This window comes from Cyprinodon variegatus, unplaced genomic scaffold, assembly GCF_000732505.1.
Source record: "Cyprinodon variegatus isolate N-32 unplaced genomic scaffold, C_variegatus-1.0 Scaffold77, whole genome shotgun sequence".
Lineage (NCBI taxonomy): Eukaryota > Metazoa > Chordata > Actinopteri > Cyprinodontiformes > Cyprinodontidae > Cyprinodon > Cyprinodon variegatus.
The window spans coordinates 1,561,567-1,579,566 of record NW_015150530.1 but is presented as its reverse complement, the minus strand read 5'-3'; the positions used below and the strand labels follow the sequence as shown (position 1 = coordinate 1,579,566).

The following is an 18,000-nucleotide window of genomic DNA, read 5'->3' as shown; positions in this document are numbered from 1 at the left end:
ACTTGAATAAAGGCGCTATATAAGTACATGCCATTTACCATTTACCATGCCATGTTGCACCCTGTGTTTCAGAGAGAATCCGCTGTAAAACTAAATAACGATAATCAGAAGTTGTCCCCTTTATTTTCACCAGTAGTTCTTATTTGATATTAGACAGAAAGGGAAACAGGGTAGAGGGAGGAAGACGTGCAAGATAGCAAATGTCCCAGGGACAGGATTTAAACCCAGGATAGCTACATTGAGGACTAGACCTTTGTTTGCAAGTCTCGCTGCTGTGGCAACGCTATTGCAGCCCAGAGGTTGTCACGGTATGCCAGTTTAGCTAGCGTTGTTAAAACAGCAGCCTCTGTATATATTCCTAGAGAACCTGTTCCTTTAACAGAGTAGAGTGACCAATAATCAAAGCTGTGTGCGGTATGATGATCATAAAACACTGCTGGGATGCAGTGTTCACCCCATATGGTTCCTCTGAGCACCAAACTATGTTAGAGAATTTGAAAAAACAATAAATTACAAATACGCTGATTGAAACAATTTAGTAGCAGCCCTGTTGTTGAGAAACTGCAGCCAAAAAGCATTTAGCCTTTCAAGCTGCTGGTTGTCCTCAGTGGCGACAGTATGTTCAGCGTTGTGTTTGTGGAGGAGGGCAGATGTGCAGTCTTTGCTGTCACCAGTCTGTGACTCTGTGTTTAGCTAACCCCTCCTACACATGCTGCTCCCGCGCTGGCCTTGGTGAACCTGCAGCCCACTGTATACAGTCATGAATGAACACATTTTCTCTTTCTGGCTTCCAGTTCAACTTTCTATCTCCCATCCTGGCAGGTCTGTTTAGCTGAGGCGCAGGAAGAGCTCACCATGACCCTGAAGCTCATAACAGAACAACCGCATTGCTGCACAAACGCAACGTACCTAACATTGGATTTTACTGGGCCACCATTTCCAACCAGAAATTAAGACGATTATTAGTTCCTCCTGAATAGGCACCCATCCATTTAAATAGTCAAACCTGTGCAATATATGTCTGATATTGCTTTGTCGCATAAACTAAGAGGCAGGCATCAGGAAACACTTCCTCTGTTAAATTATGGACATGGTAGCCAGCGATGCTTTGGTAATGGACCGTATCAAAGTAAGATCCATGTGGATCTTAGCAAAACATTACCCAAAGTATCATACCACCCAAACCAGTTATGCTTCTCCCCAGTGTATCCTGGTCCCACATGAGGAAACTGATCCTCCATAACGGAAAAGATGGCTGACTGATCAGACCAGACTACCTTCTTCCTTTGCCAAGTGCCCTATTTCTGATGCTAACCTGCCCATATCTGGTTCTTTCAGCGGTGGACATGGTTTCAGCACGGGTACCTTCATTGTTCTGTAGAAATGCTGCTCCCTCATGCACTGTTCTATGTCATTACATTTTAATCAGAATCAGCATAAACCTCTTTAAAAATGAAGCTAAAGAAGCTCAGCTGTTAAATCAGACACTATGGGCTTAGCCTCACTCCCTAAGTTCCTCAGTGAAATTTGGCTCCATCATTGTTTGTTACTTGGACAACTTTTGATAAATCTGAAGCATTCCAGACCAAGACCACATAGTAGGAGCTCAGGTTTTGAAGATCTCCTCACTCAGTCATGAAGCTAGTAAGCTCTAGAATGTAAATCCTCCTGCTTGCCCATGTTTCCTGTTTGTAACACATTATCCTTTTAGGCCCAAATGTTCACTTGCTGGTCTTCTCTTCAGCTCAGCTGCTGCAGCGTTTGTTACAAGAAGTTCCAGTTTGTATTCTGCAGGACAGATTACCTAATCACTTAAATAAGCCCTGGCCTTTTAGAAAGTAACACAACCTTCTTAGTTTTTAGATGTGCAGCAGCAAACTTGATTACAGAGCTGATGAAGCAATAAAGTGAAACTATTATAACACAATGGTCATTAAGATGCAGGATATGGTCTTTTATTTTCTTCTTTAGTGTGTATCTATCTATGCTCGGTGTTTTTAGAAACATTAAAAAGTAAACCTGTTCTCAATTACAATTCTGCTAAGAAGCAGCTTTTCTAAGAGTTTGTCGTCATATTAAAGGACAGTATTTCCAGAATTGTACTGGGGAAATCAAACAAAGGGATTTTCTATTCTATTCTATTCTATTCTGCTCTGTTCTATTCTATTCTACTCTGCTTTGTTCTGTTCTATTCTATTCTATTCTGCTCTGTTCTGTTCTATTCTATTCTATTATTTTATATTATATTATTTGCTTAAAAATAAGCAAATAAAAGCACAAATCAAGTTTAGTATCAACATCTTTCATATTTTTACTTTACAGCCGTTGGAACTTTTCAGTATAGTGTAGCTTGTCCTAAACATTATTTAGAATCATAATATCAACAAAAGTTTTAATCAAGTTATTTACAGGGTCATTTATAGATTGATTGCAATTAATTTTATTTTACCACAAAAATATATACTGAAAAAATAAACATTCCTTTCCATTAGATTGTTGAATAAATAAACCTATGAGCACATTAATACACATTTGTTGTTTTGAGTTAATTATTTGGGTTGTTCAACCCTCAGATTGGTTGAAAGTTGTAGGGCTGAAACACTTAATGGGATTAATCATGATTAATTGGTTATTCATATAATGGTCAACTAATTTAGTAATTGGTTATTCTTTAAATGTAGCATAGAGACTCCAAAAACGTGCTATTCACCATAAAAGCAACCAACCAGAGCAGTAATTATACCAAAATTGTAAAAACAAACTTAACATTTTGTATTCAAGATTAAAAAAAAAGAAAATTGTCTGTTAAAATGCTCTATCCAGAAATCCTTAGGTGGATTAGTTTCAGCTTCAACTGGATTTTAAGGAACCTTCTGCTGCCTGATTATTAATCGATAAATCCAAAAATCAATCAACAGATTAATCCATAACAGAATAATAATTAGTTGCTGCGCTAGAAAGTTGTAGTAATTGAACTTGTTTTTTTTAAAAAAAAACCTGATATCTCCTTCAACATCTTTTAGAAGTGTGAACAGTACATTAATTCAAGCACATTTCAATTGAATATGGTTGAAATGAATAGAAGCCATGCATAGAATATATCCTTTAACATTTGCTGTAAACAGAAGCTCCATTTCTAAAAGTTACAGCATAACTTCAACAGTATAGCTATGCATAAAGCATTGCTTTTCAAGCCTTAACATTTGGTGCATTTAAATCATATCAATCACTGAGGCTGCTTTTCCCAGTTACTAAGACAAACAATCCATGTTGCAACCCACATAACCAGGAAGTTGTTTAGTTTTTGTTTTCGTCTACATGCTTCTGTTGGCTTTAATACTCGTCATCAGGTGCGGTATGTGCCGGCTGGTGAATTTGTGCCACAACAGTTTACGCTAACCTTAGCATTGCAAACATCTGTGTTACTCCAAACATGAGTTGCACTGAGATGGTTTTTAAGCTTAAATACCCCCAGTAGTGGACCAACACTTGTAATGCTACTTGTGTGTCAGATTTACGGTGTGCAAGAAACAGTAAATACAAAGGTTCATAATCTGTATTTATTATGTGTTAAAATAAATACATTTAAGAGCTTTATTTCTCCGCTAAGAAGGTTATGTTTTTAAGTAAGTTTGTGTGTTTGTGTAATGGACAATTTAAAAATCTAATTAATTATCAGAGGTGTCCCTTATGCTGAGGAACAATTCATTAAATGTTGAAGAGGCTCCAGATCATGATCTGGATACAGGAATTTTTTTAAAGATTCTCTCCCATTGTATGATGGGGATATTTGTTGAAATATTTGACGAAACATGCAGTTCCCCACTATACCAGAGGGTGGCAGCAGTGACTATTTACAGCCTCAGCATCGGACTCAAAAAGTCAGGAGGATTTCTACTGAAGAGAAAAACACAAGAAAAGGGAATATTGTTGGACTGTTAGCAGGATAAATGGAAACTTATGAATGTGTTTTATGGAATTTTTTTTACCAGAGGTGCGCCTCATGCCAAGGAACAAGTAACTTAAATTCGGTAATGATCCAGATCATGTGCAAGTTTTAGCTATAGAGTTACAATTTGGGACAAATTAGCTTTTTTATGTGTTAAAGTCAACGAAGATTCTCAAGATTAACATTTTGCAAAATCTAGATTGTACTCATTAGGTTTAGGGACAGTATTTTCCCCAGAATACCTCTACCTGCATAATAAATGAAAAAAATCTTTTAAAAACTACATTTTGTGCTTAATCTAGGCAACATAGAGTATTGTTATTATTTTTTTATAATCTTAAAACATTTAAAGTCTGACTACGAAAGCTAAGACAAGGAATTCTGTCCTTTCTAGGCCGTGTGCATAGCCCCCCCACCCACCCCTTTTCTTTACAGCATCCCCCACTTCTCACACTGTGCCCACTGTAGTCATTCCCTGTCCTACAGTTTACCTTTTTCATGTGTGTTTGGGTGTTCCCTGCTGGCGGCTGTGGGTCTGTGGCCTTCAGGGGACTGAATACAGGAGCTGTGTTTTATTTGTGTGTTTTGGGGCAGGGGAAGTGGTGCAGGGTGTAAAGGGTGGAGGTGGGTTTGTCATATGTTCTAAAGCATTTTTTTTTCTCCCCTATTCATTGATTTCAAAGACAAGGGCTGGCCTAAAGCTTTATGAAATCATTGCCATTTTTAGATGTGAGAGCTTACGTCATGCTGTCTACAACAGAGCTCTCTGTTAGGTTGTAGATTGAGGAAGAATTTACTGTTGCTCAATTTAAAGTCACAGCTGTTCCCTCCTGAGCTCAGCTGCTAACCTAAATGTCCCAGCATAAAAGCTGCAGGTATCTTTACAGCTTATTGATGCTGGGTCTAAAAAATGCTCCTGGGATTATTGTTCCCTTTAGCTAATCTGACTATGTTCAGACTTATCACTGATTTCTGCTTTGTGTACGTGACTTGCAGTGAGAAAGTTTACTTTATTCAGACTCTAATCTGGTTTACTGCTGACCTCTGCTTAGCCAGGGATCTATGGAATCAAAAGAATCAGGGTTAGGGTAGAAATGTGTAATGAAGTTTATAATATTCGCTAATCTTTTGTTTAATCCGACTTTCTCTCTCTGCCTCTCCACAGCAGGGTTAGTTTGGAGCTCGACGCTCTGAGCCAGCCATGAGCATCATCGGGGCCGAAGACGAGGACTTTGAGAATGATTTAGCAGACGTGAGTAAAGCAGGAGGGGAAACGTACAAATATATTGAGTTTAGATGGTACCTCAGAAGTTTTTAATTCTGTTATTTTTCTCTCGGCGTCTCTTTGTTGGTTGCAGCCAGCAGATGACAAATGTCCGTATTTCGACAACATCGAGACGTTGAAGAAACGGCCGACTCACCTGCTGGTCTTCATGCAGCATGTCATTCTGCAGTTCGATCCCGCACCCTTGGTGAGGACTTCATATGTTTCATTCTTTTTGAAATCTGAAAGACTTCTCACTATGAGGTCTGACTATCACACAGTGATTTTTACAGTTTAAGAATTTCCATCCCCATTTTTTTTTTTTATGATTTGTTTTGTTTTAAAAATGTTTGTGTGTGTTTAGTAGTGTTAGGTTTGCAACAATACAGACAGGAAATGATAGAAAGTCAGTCAGTCAGTCAGTCAGTCAGTCAGTCAGTCAGTCAGTCAGTCAGTCACTTGTGCTAAATCCTCCTTACATTTGCTGCCTGGCTGTGGGTAATTTGATAAAAAAATATTGACTCCAAAATGTCGTTCCAGATAACTGTTAAAAGTAGTCCAATTGAAAAAGGCCTAAAATGTCCATGCCTTTTTTTTTTGTTAAAGAAATATTTCAGTAAAAATCTTTATGTAGTAAAAGGAAGTTGTATTAAAAAAATACATTAAGGGTCACTAAATATATAATCCATAACCTAATAATCACAAGTTCATATTCTTCTTTTTATCAGTATTCTATTATTATAATACCTATTATTTTTAAAATATACATTTGTTAAATGTTTAATTATTTTAATTGATCAAGAGGATTTTAATGTTTTTAAAATATGTAATTTAAACAGGTAAAAACTAATTAATCTTAGGGAATCACAGTATTAGAATTTTGACTGATATCCTATAAACTGATACTTTAAACTTAAAGGTATAGTGGAAGATGTTCTTTTTCCGGGTGGATCATTAAAATAAGTGGTCCTCCTAATTGTCAATCATTCTGGTGAGATGTTTACATGCTCGTCCCCATTTTCACTTACCAATGGTGAGTTTGACATGGTGGAAAAATTACTGCTCTTTTTTTGGAAAGTAAGCTTGTAAGAGTGATGCTCTTGCATCACGAGGACGAGGAGAGCGTGCAGGAGGAAAAATGGGCTCATGCATGATGCTCTGACTCGTGTTTAATAGGCTTTCCCTCTCAGGAGCAGTTACAGGGTTGTGCATGTGCACCTTTTTTCTTTCTTTTAAGTGGAGAGGGCGGGTCTTCTAAAAAAATCACAAAAATCCTCCAAAATACCTTTAATTGGCCAAAAAAAAACTTGTCTAAAAAAAACATCTAACATTTTACATCAGCATCTCCTCTGTGTCAGAGTCACAGTATCAACTGGTTCCACTTTACCCACTGGAGATGTAGGCAAAATTATTATTAATTATCCACATAAACAGTGGCTTTAATATTTGTGAATTATATTGGTGGAATATCCAATATCCAATACTCAACACTGATAAAATGCTGCTGATATTATGATTTCCTAATTGGCTTGATACCCCTAAGTGACATGATATAGGACACCTTTATTCTGATATAATAATTTAAAGTTTAATATTAAACCCATCTGAAACTGTGTGATGGAAACTGAAGAACAGTTTATGTTTTTCTGTAATAAACCTGGCCATTTAAAATGGTTTTAATTCAGATTACCTGATAAGGTTTAACATTTTTTCCTTCCAGTTATTGGTAGGGATTTCACAATCCGGTATTAATATTGAATATTCGTCCGATATTAACCAAAAAACTAAATTTGATAACAACATACAACTACATTGGATTTTATGTGCCGGCATCTAAAATCTCTGATATTTTCATGCTGAAAGAAAAACTGTGCTTCTGTTAAAAGTTTCTGTAACTCATTGGATAATTTTACATGGGTTAGTTGTTTTTATAGCTTTTGTTGTTTACTTTTGTTTCCTGTTTTAAAGACCTATTGGGTCAATGTCATCATCTTATCAGAAATGAAAACCTTCTATCAGGAAACACATAGTTATTGGCATTCTTCATTTAATTATGCTTTAGTACAAAATACATTTTATTGTTGTCCATCCTTTGTCTTATCGTTCATTCTGTATTTATCACTTATTTCATTTTCTGACAGTCGTCTAATGCTCTCAGGAATATCCAACCCCAAATTTGTAACACGCCGTTCTCAGAAATCCCATCTGCCTCACCTTCTCTCTACCAAGAATGTAGAGGAATTTACACTGCAGGCTAAACACACAAATACCTGCTTTAGTGCAGCCTTTTCTTTTTTATTCTGAGTTACTGTGGGGAAAAAGCTGGACTCTCCAGTAAAGATCCTCTGTCTTTGGATATAAGTGGCTTTTTCTTCCTCAGGGGCTTTTTAATGAACTGAAATCGAATCATGTTTGTTCTTTTTTTTAAGTCTTCCTCTTTAAATCTTCTCCCTTCAAATGAATCCAGTCATGCCCAAAATGTGCCCTGGTTTAACTTATTCATTTTGGCCCATGATTTTTCCTCATGACCTGCAAAGAATAAAGGCAGCGTTTGCTCACCTTTGACTCTTTAATATTTGGTGAAAATCTATTGCCAGGAGGCAGGTTCAGTTCAATAATTCAATCCTACATTTGAGGATTCGATTCTGAAGAAGAGGACTAACCTTTACTGAGTTTTCAGCAGACTGATGAAATGTTCTTTTCAGTGTTAGGAAAACTTGTCCTCCCAGATTGACAGCAGAGGTTCTTTTGAACTATTCTGCATGAAAAGAAAGTGAATCAAGTTTTCAAGAAGGTTTCTGTTGCAAATGACCACAGATTTCACTTCCCATAACCATGATTAACCATGATATCCATTAAACAGCAGCCACCCAGCCAGCTGTCACTCTATTTCATCTTTACCTCCACCATTCATTTGTTTGAATTCGTCCATACTTCCTTTTTTTCATAATATTCAACTTTTTTTTCATCCACAGCTGTGTTATCTCCATGCCGACATCATAAAGAACCTCAATGCTAGAGACACCAAGAAACAGTTTCCGGACTTCTACAATAACTTCTTGGAGAAGGGTGCAGTAAGTAGAAGGTTACACTCTTTCTTAAAAAAGAAAAAAAAATATTAAGCAGGATGAAATTAGATTTAAAAGAAAAACTATAGAATAACTGAACACTACCAGAACTAATCAAAAATGAAGTGATTTTTGATCAAAATTAAATGAGATACTTTAATTGTCAGCGCTTATTGTAGCTTCACTTTGTAAGGTGTATTACTGCAGTTTTTCATTTTAAACGCAGTGGCGGACAAGCGTTTCATTTGTCTCATTATTTGGTAATGACCGTTTATTAAGGAACTGTAAGAATAACTCAAAAGAAAAAAAATCAAGTTAAAGAAAACGCAGAAGTTGAAACCTCACTAATTATTAAAGTAGATCTGGGTGAACATGGCCTGTGAGCATCAGAGCTGCTTTATTTGGTTTATTAAGGATGTTTAATTGGCTCTTTAATACGAGGCTAGCGCTCCAAATGTAGGATGTTGGCTAACAGTTGGATCAGCAGTGATCCAAAACAGGATTATGGGAAAAATCATTAATATTTTCCATGAAATTACAGCATCTATTTTTGGTTTAATGGGACATTGATTTGTTTCATTCAAACAAGTGTTAGTGGTGTAAAATGGGCTGAACTACTGAGGTCTACGTTTGTTTCTAATCATAGTTTTTTCCGATGCATATTTTTTTGGTATTTTCTTTGACGATCTCTAGTGGACTTTGCTTTTTCTTGTTTATGAATGCTGCTTATAATTCATACCAAAAATACTGGCTGTTTAAGAATACCAGTGGGGAGAATGGTCACATATCTGAGTATTTTTGAAAACAAAAATATATTCTGAGAATTTTACCAAGAAGTTGACTCCCAGCCTGAGGTCTTTCTGCTTGGTGGGTCTCCTCCTGTTCCTCCAATACCTCCTAGTTTCCAGCAATCTGCAGGTCAGGTTACTTGGTCTCTCTAGACGGATCCTTAGGAGCCGGTATGTGTGTGAATTGTTGATTTTTCCTAGAAATATGTGTCCCCCTATTTGTTAACAAAGCATAGTATTATCAGTCAATCTGATGGTTAAGAAGTAAAGCACAGGTTTGTTCCTCATTCAGCTGTCTGCATTAGATTGTTCTGCTGCGGAAGCATTGCTGAATTAAAGGAATTCACTCAGTCATTTTTCTTTTGAAGTCATTTAGAGCTTAACCTCAACTTTACATATTATATAGATTCACTTTGCAGTCATTATTACAGCTTACAGCTCTAAGGAAGTTAAGGTTTAATTGAAAAGTTGGAAGTGGGGGAAAATGTAAAGTTTTATGAAGCTACTCCTGAACCAGAGACAATGTCTAAAGCACTTAGCCTGGATCTTGGAGAAAAAGATCATTCTGTGCTACATTTGGAAATCAAGGTCCCAAGATTTGAATGGAATAGTAAAAACGCATAGAATCTACGTTGTTAGGCATGCACAATTCAGTACATGGACAATTCAAAGTGCTTTAAATGAATTAGAAAATAAAATAGAAGAAAAATAAAAGCAAATAAAGATAAAAATAATGTGTAAAACAATTAAAAGAACTGGACCACAACCTTAAATTAATAATGCCCCAGTTAACGGTTCAACTTCAACTGGCAAAGGCAGCTCTATACAAATTAGTTTTTAATTTGACTTTTTACAAATTTCTAGTTTTTTTTTTTCCAGACAAGTGGAGCAAAGGAACTAAGAGATCCAGTGAGCAGTTTTCCCAGTCAGTGGTCATTCAGGGTGCTGCTGGTTTCAGTCCTCTGTGGTTTTTTCAGTCCAAAGTCAGCACAGCTGTCTACCAGGACATTTTAGAGCTCTTCCTGCTTCCTTCGGCTCATAAACCTAATGTAGATTTTATTTCCCAGGAGTTCTTAGCACTTTCTCGCTCTGTTATTTTGTTCTCTCATTTAATATGATCCCCTTTTGTAAAATAAAATCTCTGATTTTCATTGATTAAGAATTATAATCAATCCAAGCAATCATGAGTCCATTTTTGAAATCTCTCCATTCCTGTGTAATCAATCAGTGAGTTTCACTTTACAACCATGTAGGTGTTTAGATGCACCTGCAATATCCTGAGCTGATAAGAGACGAGAACACAGTGTGACCATGAGTTTGTTTGCAGCTTGGCCGTGTGTCATCTGTGTTTGCTCTACCTGGTCTCAATCAAAGCAGCTCTCCTCAGTATCTCCGTGGTTTCCTCTGCACACCTGGCGTGTCTCACTGCCTCCTCAGATGTCTCTGTCACTGTGCATGTCAGTCAACAGTGCTCTGCTCTCGCTCTCTTTAAGGCTTTCGTCAATGCCTCAACTTCCTGTCAGGATCGTGGGAAAAGTCCCACAGGAGGAATTTTTAGTCATAGATTTACTTAAGAAGAAGAGTAAATAAATAAAAGCAGCTATGCTGTGGTCCAAAGCATTTAAAGTTAGACTAGGTAGTTATTTCTACATCAATGAAGGAGTTTTGTGACTCCTATCTGGGATATTATTGTTTTCTTCAAAATGTAGTTTCTTTTTTATTGCTGGTGTTGAAATGACCCCTGGTGGAGAAAGACAGCAACTGCGTCATACTGTTTTACTCAGATACAGCTCACGTTAATAAAATCTTAGTTCTAGGGCTTTAATGTGTACAAAACTAAATCTTTCCAGGTTGCAAATTATTAAATCCAATCTGAGGGTTGAAAAGACCTTCAGTCCAGGACAGGGGACTATTTTGTTTACTGGGAAAGAGGGGACTTCTATTTCTGCTAATTTGAAAAATTCCAAAAGCCCAATTTAACCTTTACCTTTAGGCTGTGTTACCATAGTATCACTGAAAATTCTCATTTATATAAATTCAAAACAAATTGCCAAAAGGGGACCTGGATCTCTGACCATTGCTTACATATCAAAGTGGGGACCTCCTCCAAATAAAGGAAAAAGGTTTTGTAAGACTTTGTAATATTTTGCTACTGTAGGTTAGATTGCTTTTTATTTTACTGTCTAAAAACCAATTAGTTTATATGTCGAGATACATAATGCCTTTGAATCAATGCTGGGTATATGGTTTCTTTTTTTTAATGTCATTTGATCAAAATCTACATAGTTTAAACTCCAATGTGAAAAAAAAAACTAAAAATACGCACAGACAGACACACAGAATATGTTCAACCGAGTCATTATTAGTCTAAAATAAAGCAAAATTCTCAAAACTTTGTAGAAATTGTAGGCAGTACAGTTGGTTAGTGAAAAGTGGGTTTTCACTGCTCAACCTTTTTATAGAAATCTAGTGTTAGAATGTCAAAACCAGTCGGTACGTTTCCGCAGCCGATGACCTGCATAGTGTCTTTATTTACTGTATACTAAGATAAGCTGGACCTGGCAGTTTACTCTACTGACTAGTGTGAGAAGGACTGAGACAAGGAGAATTATGTTAAAACTGCTTCTGTCCTAAAAACCTTGTTGGGTGATTATGCAAGTGGTATTTAAAGAGCCTTTATAAGGTCGTAAACATGAGAAAAATACAAATCTTTTGAATTAAAGAGGGTTAACCTTATAATTGCTATGAATCTCCATTAATATGTAATAAAGCCATCTTATAGCTGATGATCTTCAAGATCTTCTCAGTAACATTTTCTTTTTTGCTTTTTTGCATTTCAGATTCTCAGAGTTTCAATGCCAACCAGTTTATCCTTTGAACTGGGTAGGTCATATTTTGGAAAAAAATATATATATATTTTATTGATTGTACAAATGGTTTGTTTGTTTTATCTTTGGTTTTTTCCATTGTGGACGTGCCAATTCTAAGAATTTGTAATTTTCCCTTTCCAAGATCGGACTCGTCCAGAATTGCTGTCAGATGACACCCAAAGACGTTACGCTTTAGATGTGCAGAAATGTCAAGCGGCGGAGGTGGCCAAACAGCTGGAGGATTTCAGGTGCAGTTCTCACACTTTAAACACTGAAGACAGACAGATTTTACCCTCCATCCCAAAGGATGCTCAGCTTTAACAGTTTGAGAGTTTTCAGGTTATCGACTCCTAGTGGGAAATTTCACACTTAAAAAAACACAATTCAGAAGCAGCAACATTACCTGACAGTGTTGTATCTTTTTACTGTAGGATCTGAAGTGCAATGAAAATCAATTAGTGACATTGTTTCCTTCAAAATCATCTTTTACACATGTGGCTCATTTCATACAGATTTTTTTTCTCTTAGTAAATAAAAAGTGTAACAGTTGTTGTTGTTTTTACAAAGCTTTTCTTTGTCTGAAACTTAAAGATGAACAGTTTAAATGAAAAGAAACCAGGACAGAAGAAATGTGTAGAGGATCTAATATTTCTTGCTGTACTGTATAAGGATCTGTTGGTCAGCAGTTATTATTTTCCTCATCGCCCTGCTAATGTATGTTTTTCTTTTTTTTTTTTCGTGGCTGTAGCACAAAGTGATGAAACTCATTTGTTGCATCCAGTTTCAGCCATTAGTAGCCTTTTCATCAGCATCTAGGGATTTTAAAGCTCTTTGTCCTGCATTTCATGTTTTCTTTTCTCCAAACATTTTCTTCCGACATAGAAGGAAAATGCCCTTTGCAGCAGCACTGTATCCCATGTGAACAGTAATCATTTAAATCTGTTTTTGAGTTGTGTACTTTTATGACAGTTAAACTCACTTATGATATGCATGAACAAATATTTAGTTATTTCATTGAATTTTCAGAACAAACATGCATTTTTGCACAACATGACAGTTTTTTTTTATTTCAATCAAAACTAAATGACTGAATACTATTTTCTGTTGGTCAGTTCAGCCATTTTATGTTAATATTTATTCTTCTTGGTGTGAAAAACATCAACATTTATACTACATAAGCCAGAAGTGTCCAAACTTTTAGCTCACAAAATCCAAAATGGTCAAATCTGCAGTACTTGCAGGCCAAATATCTTGTTTTTTATTAACTATAATATCAAAATAAATATGTATTTTTTTGCGACTTTAAGAATAAACTGAAAATTGTAATATATTTCAACAAAATTTTAAGATTTTTTTTAGCAAATGTATGTAAAAAGTCATTGTTGATCCTAAACTTAGAAAAGGTTTTCTTTGTTTCTATGGGGGAAAAAACAAACTAGTACCAGACAAAGACCTTATGATGTACCTTATAATTTACAACAAATATTTAACAATAACTAAATAGGGGTCTTTGAGTCAAAACCTAATAGTTTGTCTTTTCCATATCTCAGCTGTGCTCAGTACTTAAGCTTTCTGTATAGTTTTTGGCAGCAATTTCCCTTTACCATCTCCTCTTACTGTGTCCTACACAGGCAGAAAAGGATGATGGGTATGACCCAGTGTGAGGAGCAGGTGATGGATGTTGAAAGTCACTATCCCACTGACCGCGTCCCGATGGACATGAAGGAGAAATCTGTGGCTGAGAATCTGCTGGAGAAGATGTATGATTCACAGTAAGTGGTATTTCCTGTTCTTTATCAGAAGCAACTTCACAGGCTGAAGTCGTATTCATGTCCTGCCAAGACAAACAGTTAAGGCACATATTCCAGTAGATGTGAACAAACAAAGTCTCTAATCTATGAGTGTGAATCAATGCCTTAATTGTTGTGGGGATTCTTATAAAGCGGTTTCTGGACAGAAAAGAAGTTTTCTGTTGCAGTTACTGACCCAAAGCTGCACAGACAAGCATTTTAAAATATGCATGAAGATATCCACGGATCATTTCTTTAACAGTGATTTAACTTGTTAAAAAAATCACAACAGTTATTTTTAAACCTGATGAGAGCTCAGGAAACTTCTACCAAATGGTTCTTTATTGTTTATAAAGGAGCTAAAATCTCTCAAAACACCTGCTGGTCTTCTAATGTCCCAAATCTTTAGCAGTTCTGCTTGAAATGTTGCTCTTGAAACATCTTAAAAAACTACTATTTAATTGCAGCTGATTTTTTAACATGTCACATTTACTTAATGGCATACAGAGTAGTGGGAGTGATGGTTGCTCATTAGGCTCCATCTAAACAAGACGTTTCCTAACTCATATTTAAAGACGCTCTCAGTGGCTCTCAGTGTGATAACTATTTTAATCACTACTGCATCCTTCTGTAGAATTTTCGTATGTTTAGTTTTATTAGGACCTAGTTTTTATTACATGAATCCTATCAGAATGTCAAAGCTGCCAAACGTGTCTGTCTTCTTAGAGTTAATGCTCTTTTAATAGCGTGTCATGTTGTCAATTTTCTCCACCTGTGTGGAGTATAGAGTACCTTACTGCTGCCCCTCCCCTACATGTTACTTTGCACTTTTGGTCAACCTTTGCTATTTCCCAACAGGAAAAACATTACACTTTTATAGGTTTCCCATCTTGGCTGTTTATGGTTGCCAACAAACCAGCAGCATTTCTGATCAGCAGCCAAGTTCAGAACCTAATAGGTCTGCCTGTTGTCTGACCTTTTAATCACTCATTATCATCCCAGTGTTTCGCTGCAAAGAACTTAACAAACACGTATTTTGAACTTGACCAAAAGCACTTTGAGCACTAGGAATACATTTAGGGGTTTGTCTTTAACATTTTGTTTTTATTTTAGGAAAGTTACATGGAAGCTTTAGATTACTAAAGTAACATAATGGGCAATTAAAGTAGGGTAGATGGTTGTCGCAAGATCAAAACTTTTTTTTTTTTTTTTTTACTGACAGCGGCAACGTTACTTCTGGTGAAGTCTCCCCCTTTTCTCTTGTCCTTACAGAATTCCTGCCCTTTATGATCTAAAAGAAACAGGGAAAATTATAAATCTAACACAATGGAAAAGCTGGCTGTCACACGCGGCAACCAAACCCAGACATTCTGGGACAACCGACCACAACGGATTTTTTTTCTCCTAAAAGCTCAGCTAACGGCTACATTTTGTAGTGTGGCTAAGACAAAATCCGTTTCAAATGTATCTTTGACTTCAAAGGTTTTGAAGACATTGAATATAAGCTAATACAAATAATGTTTAAAATATTACAGGGCTTTTATTTAAAAATGTGAACACATTTTTTATGGCAAACAATATCAGATCTTCTAACCCCGAAACCACTTACCCCCTTTTTTTTTTTTTGCACTCTTTGCTGGATGAAATGGTATTGCTGACAACCAACCCTGCTTTCTCTTAAGTGTTTAAAAAATACTAGACTATATGCATTAAAAATTACTAAAATAGGAAGGAGAAACAAAAGGGTGGAAGAACAGAAAGAGGAGAAGAGAGATGCAAGGATAGAAGAAAAAAAGGAAGGAATGATGAGGTGGGGAAGAGAAGGAGCAATAAGGAGTAAGAAAATGTTATATATATATTTATATTCAGTATTGCCTAATGACAATATTTTTTAAAAGCTAATTTTCTAATAGTAAAAACTGAGTTAACTTTTGGATTATCTTTTCTTCTGCTGAGAAACCCCGTAGTTACTCCAACTGTGTCTACGTTAAATGCATGTAAAGAATGAAACATCAAGCACAGTGGGGAATCCAGCAGCAAACTGAAGGAAAAAGAAGGTCTTGGGGTGAGAGAGTTGGCAGGAGATCTGCAACGGAAGCACAGCAAAATAGCGTGAAAAGGAAATGAGAAGGCAGAGGGGAAAAGATGGAGGCAGCAGTGCCACGTTGGCAGGATGGCTTTCCCTGGAGTTCTGCCAACTCTCTGTGTGTTGGGCTGTATGCACAGCAAGGGAGACAGAGAGGGGGAGAGCAACAGATCGGGAAGATTAGTGCAGCATAACTTCTGTGCAACGAGCGTATTTAAAGAAAGGAAGAAGAAAGTTGTCCTCGGGGCTCACGCCCATCAACCGTTTTTCCTTCTGTTCAATAAGCAGCTCAGAGAGGGAAAGAAGAGGCCATGGAAAGTCTAGAGGATGTTGTTACTCCTTTCTGGAGAAAGGAGAAGGAAGTAGAAATGAAAGGAAATCCAGTGTTCACACTCCACTGCCACCCTGGGAAAACAGACACAGTGATAATGGACTTCATAGACATTAGAATTCAGCTTCAGACTCTCATCACTGTTGGCTGCCAACGGATCCGGTCAGCCTCACTCTGTTCATCCATCTCCCTACAACCATCTTGATCACCCTTCACACACACACACACACACACACACACAAACCTCCCTCTTTCATAGTGCCCATTTGTAGCTCATTGGTCTCTGTGGGAATAGAAAGTGGGTAAGCCAGATATTTGATTGGATAATGCAGGGAAATCCCGGTGAAACCCCTCCCAGTCTTTATGTTCATCTCACAACATGAGTATCAAATGTCTACAGTCTTGCCTGCTTGTTGCATCAGACAAAACATAGTTAAATAGACCCTTTCTGCTGCGTTGGAGCATTCCAGATTTGAGATTTCCTTATTGCAGACTCTTTATAGGAGAAGAAACGGCATCATCTATTAAGAGACAATAGATCTAGTTTGCATTCGTTTTGCACGTTTTAGGTATAAGAACAGACGCAGTTGAACTGTTGGATGCTTTTCATTTTGCATTTTGGATCTTTTTTTTTTTGTTTTTGTCTTTTTGGTTCATTTATTTGCGCAAACTTTAGAATATGATCAAAAGCTTAAACTCTAAACAGAACGAGCAGATAGTTAACTTTGAGTTGCAGCAAGAAAAGCTTAGTCACTTTAAATTCCACCGGCCCAAAACAGAACTGATAAACAGTCGAGCGAGCGAACGGAAAAATGCTACTTAAAAAGAAGAGGTAAGCTCGATGCACTGTGATTGAATGCAGTTTCTGTTTTCCCACCTTAGTTGATAATTCATTGATATTTATTTCTTCTGTTTTAGACTTACCTTTGTCCCGGATGAGGAAAAATGGTGAGTTACTCAGCATCACTTCAGTCTGAAAAGTTTTCCTTGTATTTTTTGTCTTTGCATGTCATCCCTGCATGCTTAGTTTGATTGTGGCCTATCCACAAGTTTGTTGCAGATGCTTTCAACCAACCAAATCTCTAATAATAAAGTTATTCTTGCAGGAGAGTTATTAACTAGATAATGGACAACAAACCTTTATCTTCTGAGTTTTGTTTAACTTTAAATATGGGTTGGACAAAAACTGATTATTTTAAAAATCCCTGCATGCTTTCGCATCTTTACTTTAACCATGAGAGTTTTTCTCCTTTATTTCGAAATGCTTCTGTTGATGCGACTGTTATTGAATTCCTTGAACTGTATGTTGGTTTCTAACATGAGGCTGCTCTGTTGTGTTTTCCTCCCCCGACCCTCCTCCTTCATTCAAATATCTCCTCCCTGTTTTTTTGCATGAGCTTTTTCTCCTCTTCCCACTTTTCTAAGCCCCTCCTCTATATGTTTTTTCTTTCCCATTCCTTTATCAATTTACATTTTTAATTTTTTTGCAATTTAGTCTAGATTTGTTGTTTTGTTTATTGAATGACTTTCAACAAGAGACGTTGCTCGGTTTTGAGCCAGTCTCTGCTTTTTATTAAACTTTATTCTAGAGTTTTCTCCCAAGAATAAGTTTTATTAAAATAACTAATAATGTTGGGTTGCAAAGGCAAACCTCCTTAATTGTGCTCAATAATCCTGCTTTCCATTTGACATCCAGAAAAACAGCATCAATAACAAACAGCTCCTTCTTTTTATGATAGGAATTTATGCTTGATCAGCAGTAGCTGATGTTTAAGAAACTGCCACCTGCCATTCAAAAGCTTTACTTGTAGCATGTGTCTATTTACCATATGGTGGCAGCTGTCAAACACCGGC

At 36.7% G+C, this 18,000-nt stretch overlaps 1 protein-coding gene across 9 annotated transcripts in view; it reads left to right on the top strand.

Annotated features, from left to right (window-relative positions):
* arhgef1 (Rho guanine nucleotide exchange factor 1) overlaps window positions 1–18,000 on the top strand; it is a 62,634-nt gene that overhangs the window by 22,922 nt on the left and 21,712 nt on the right. For 4 of the 9 annotated variants that reach the window (XM_015372895.1, XM_015372897.1, XM_015372892.1 and 1 more), the window contains exons 1-7: window positions 5,151–5,201; window positions 5,308–5,421; window positions 8,189–8,287; window positions 11,910–11,952; window positions 12,082–12,187; window positions 13,571–13,711; window positions 17,065–17,094. In XM_015372895.1, the coding sequence (XP_015228381.1) occupies window positions 5,151–5,201; window positions 5,308–5,421; window positions 8,189–8,287; window positions 11,910–11,952; window positions 12,082–12,187; window positions 13,571–13,711; window positions 17,065–17,094 (584 nt within the window). Of the gene's footprint in view, window positions 1–5,114; window positions 5,202–5,307; window positions 5,422–8,188; window positions 8,288–11,909; window positions 11,953–12,081; window positions 12,188–13,570; window positions 13,712–16,682; window positions 16,979–17,064; window positions 17,095–18,000 lie in introns of those variants that run through there. The other 5 variants (XM_015372896.1, XM_015372893.1, XM_015372890.1 and 2 more) reach the window with 3 other exon arrangements.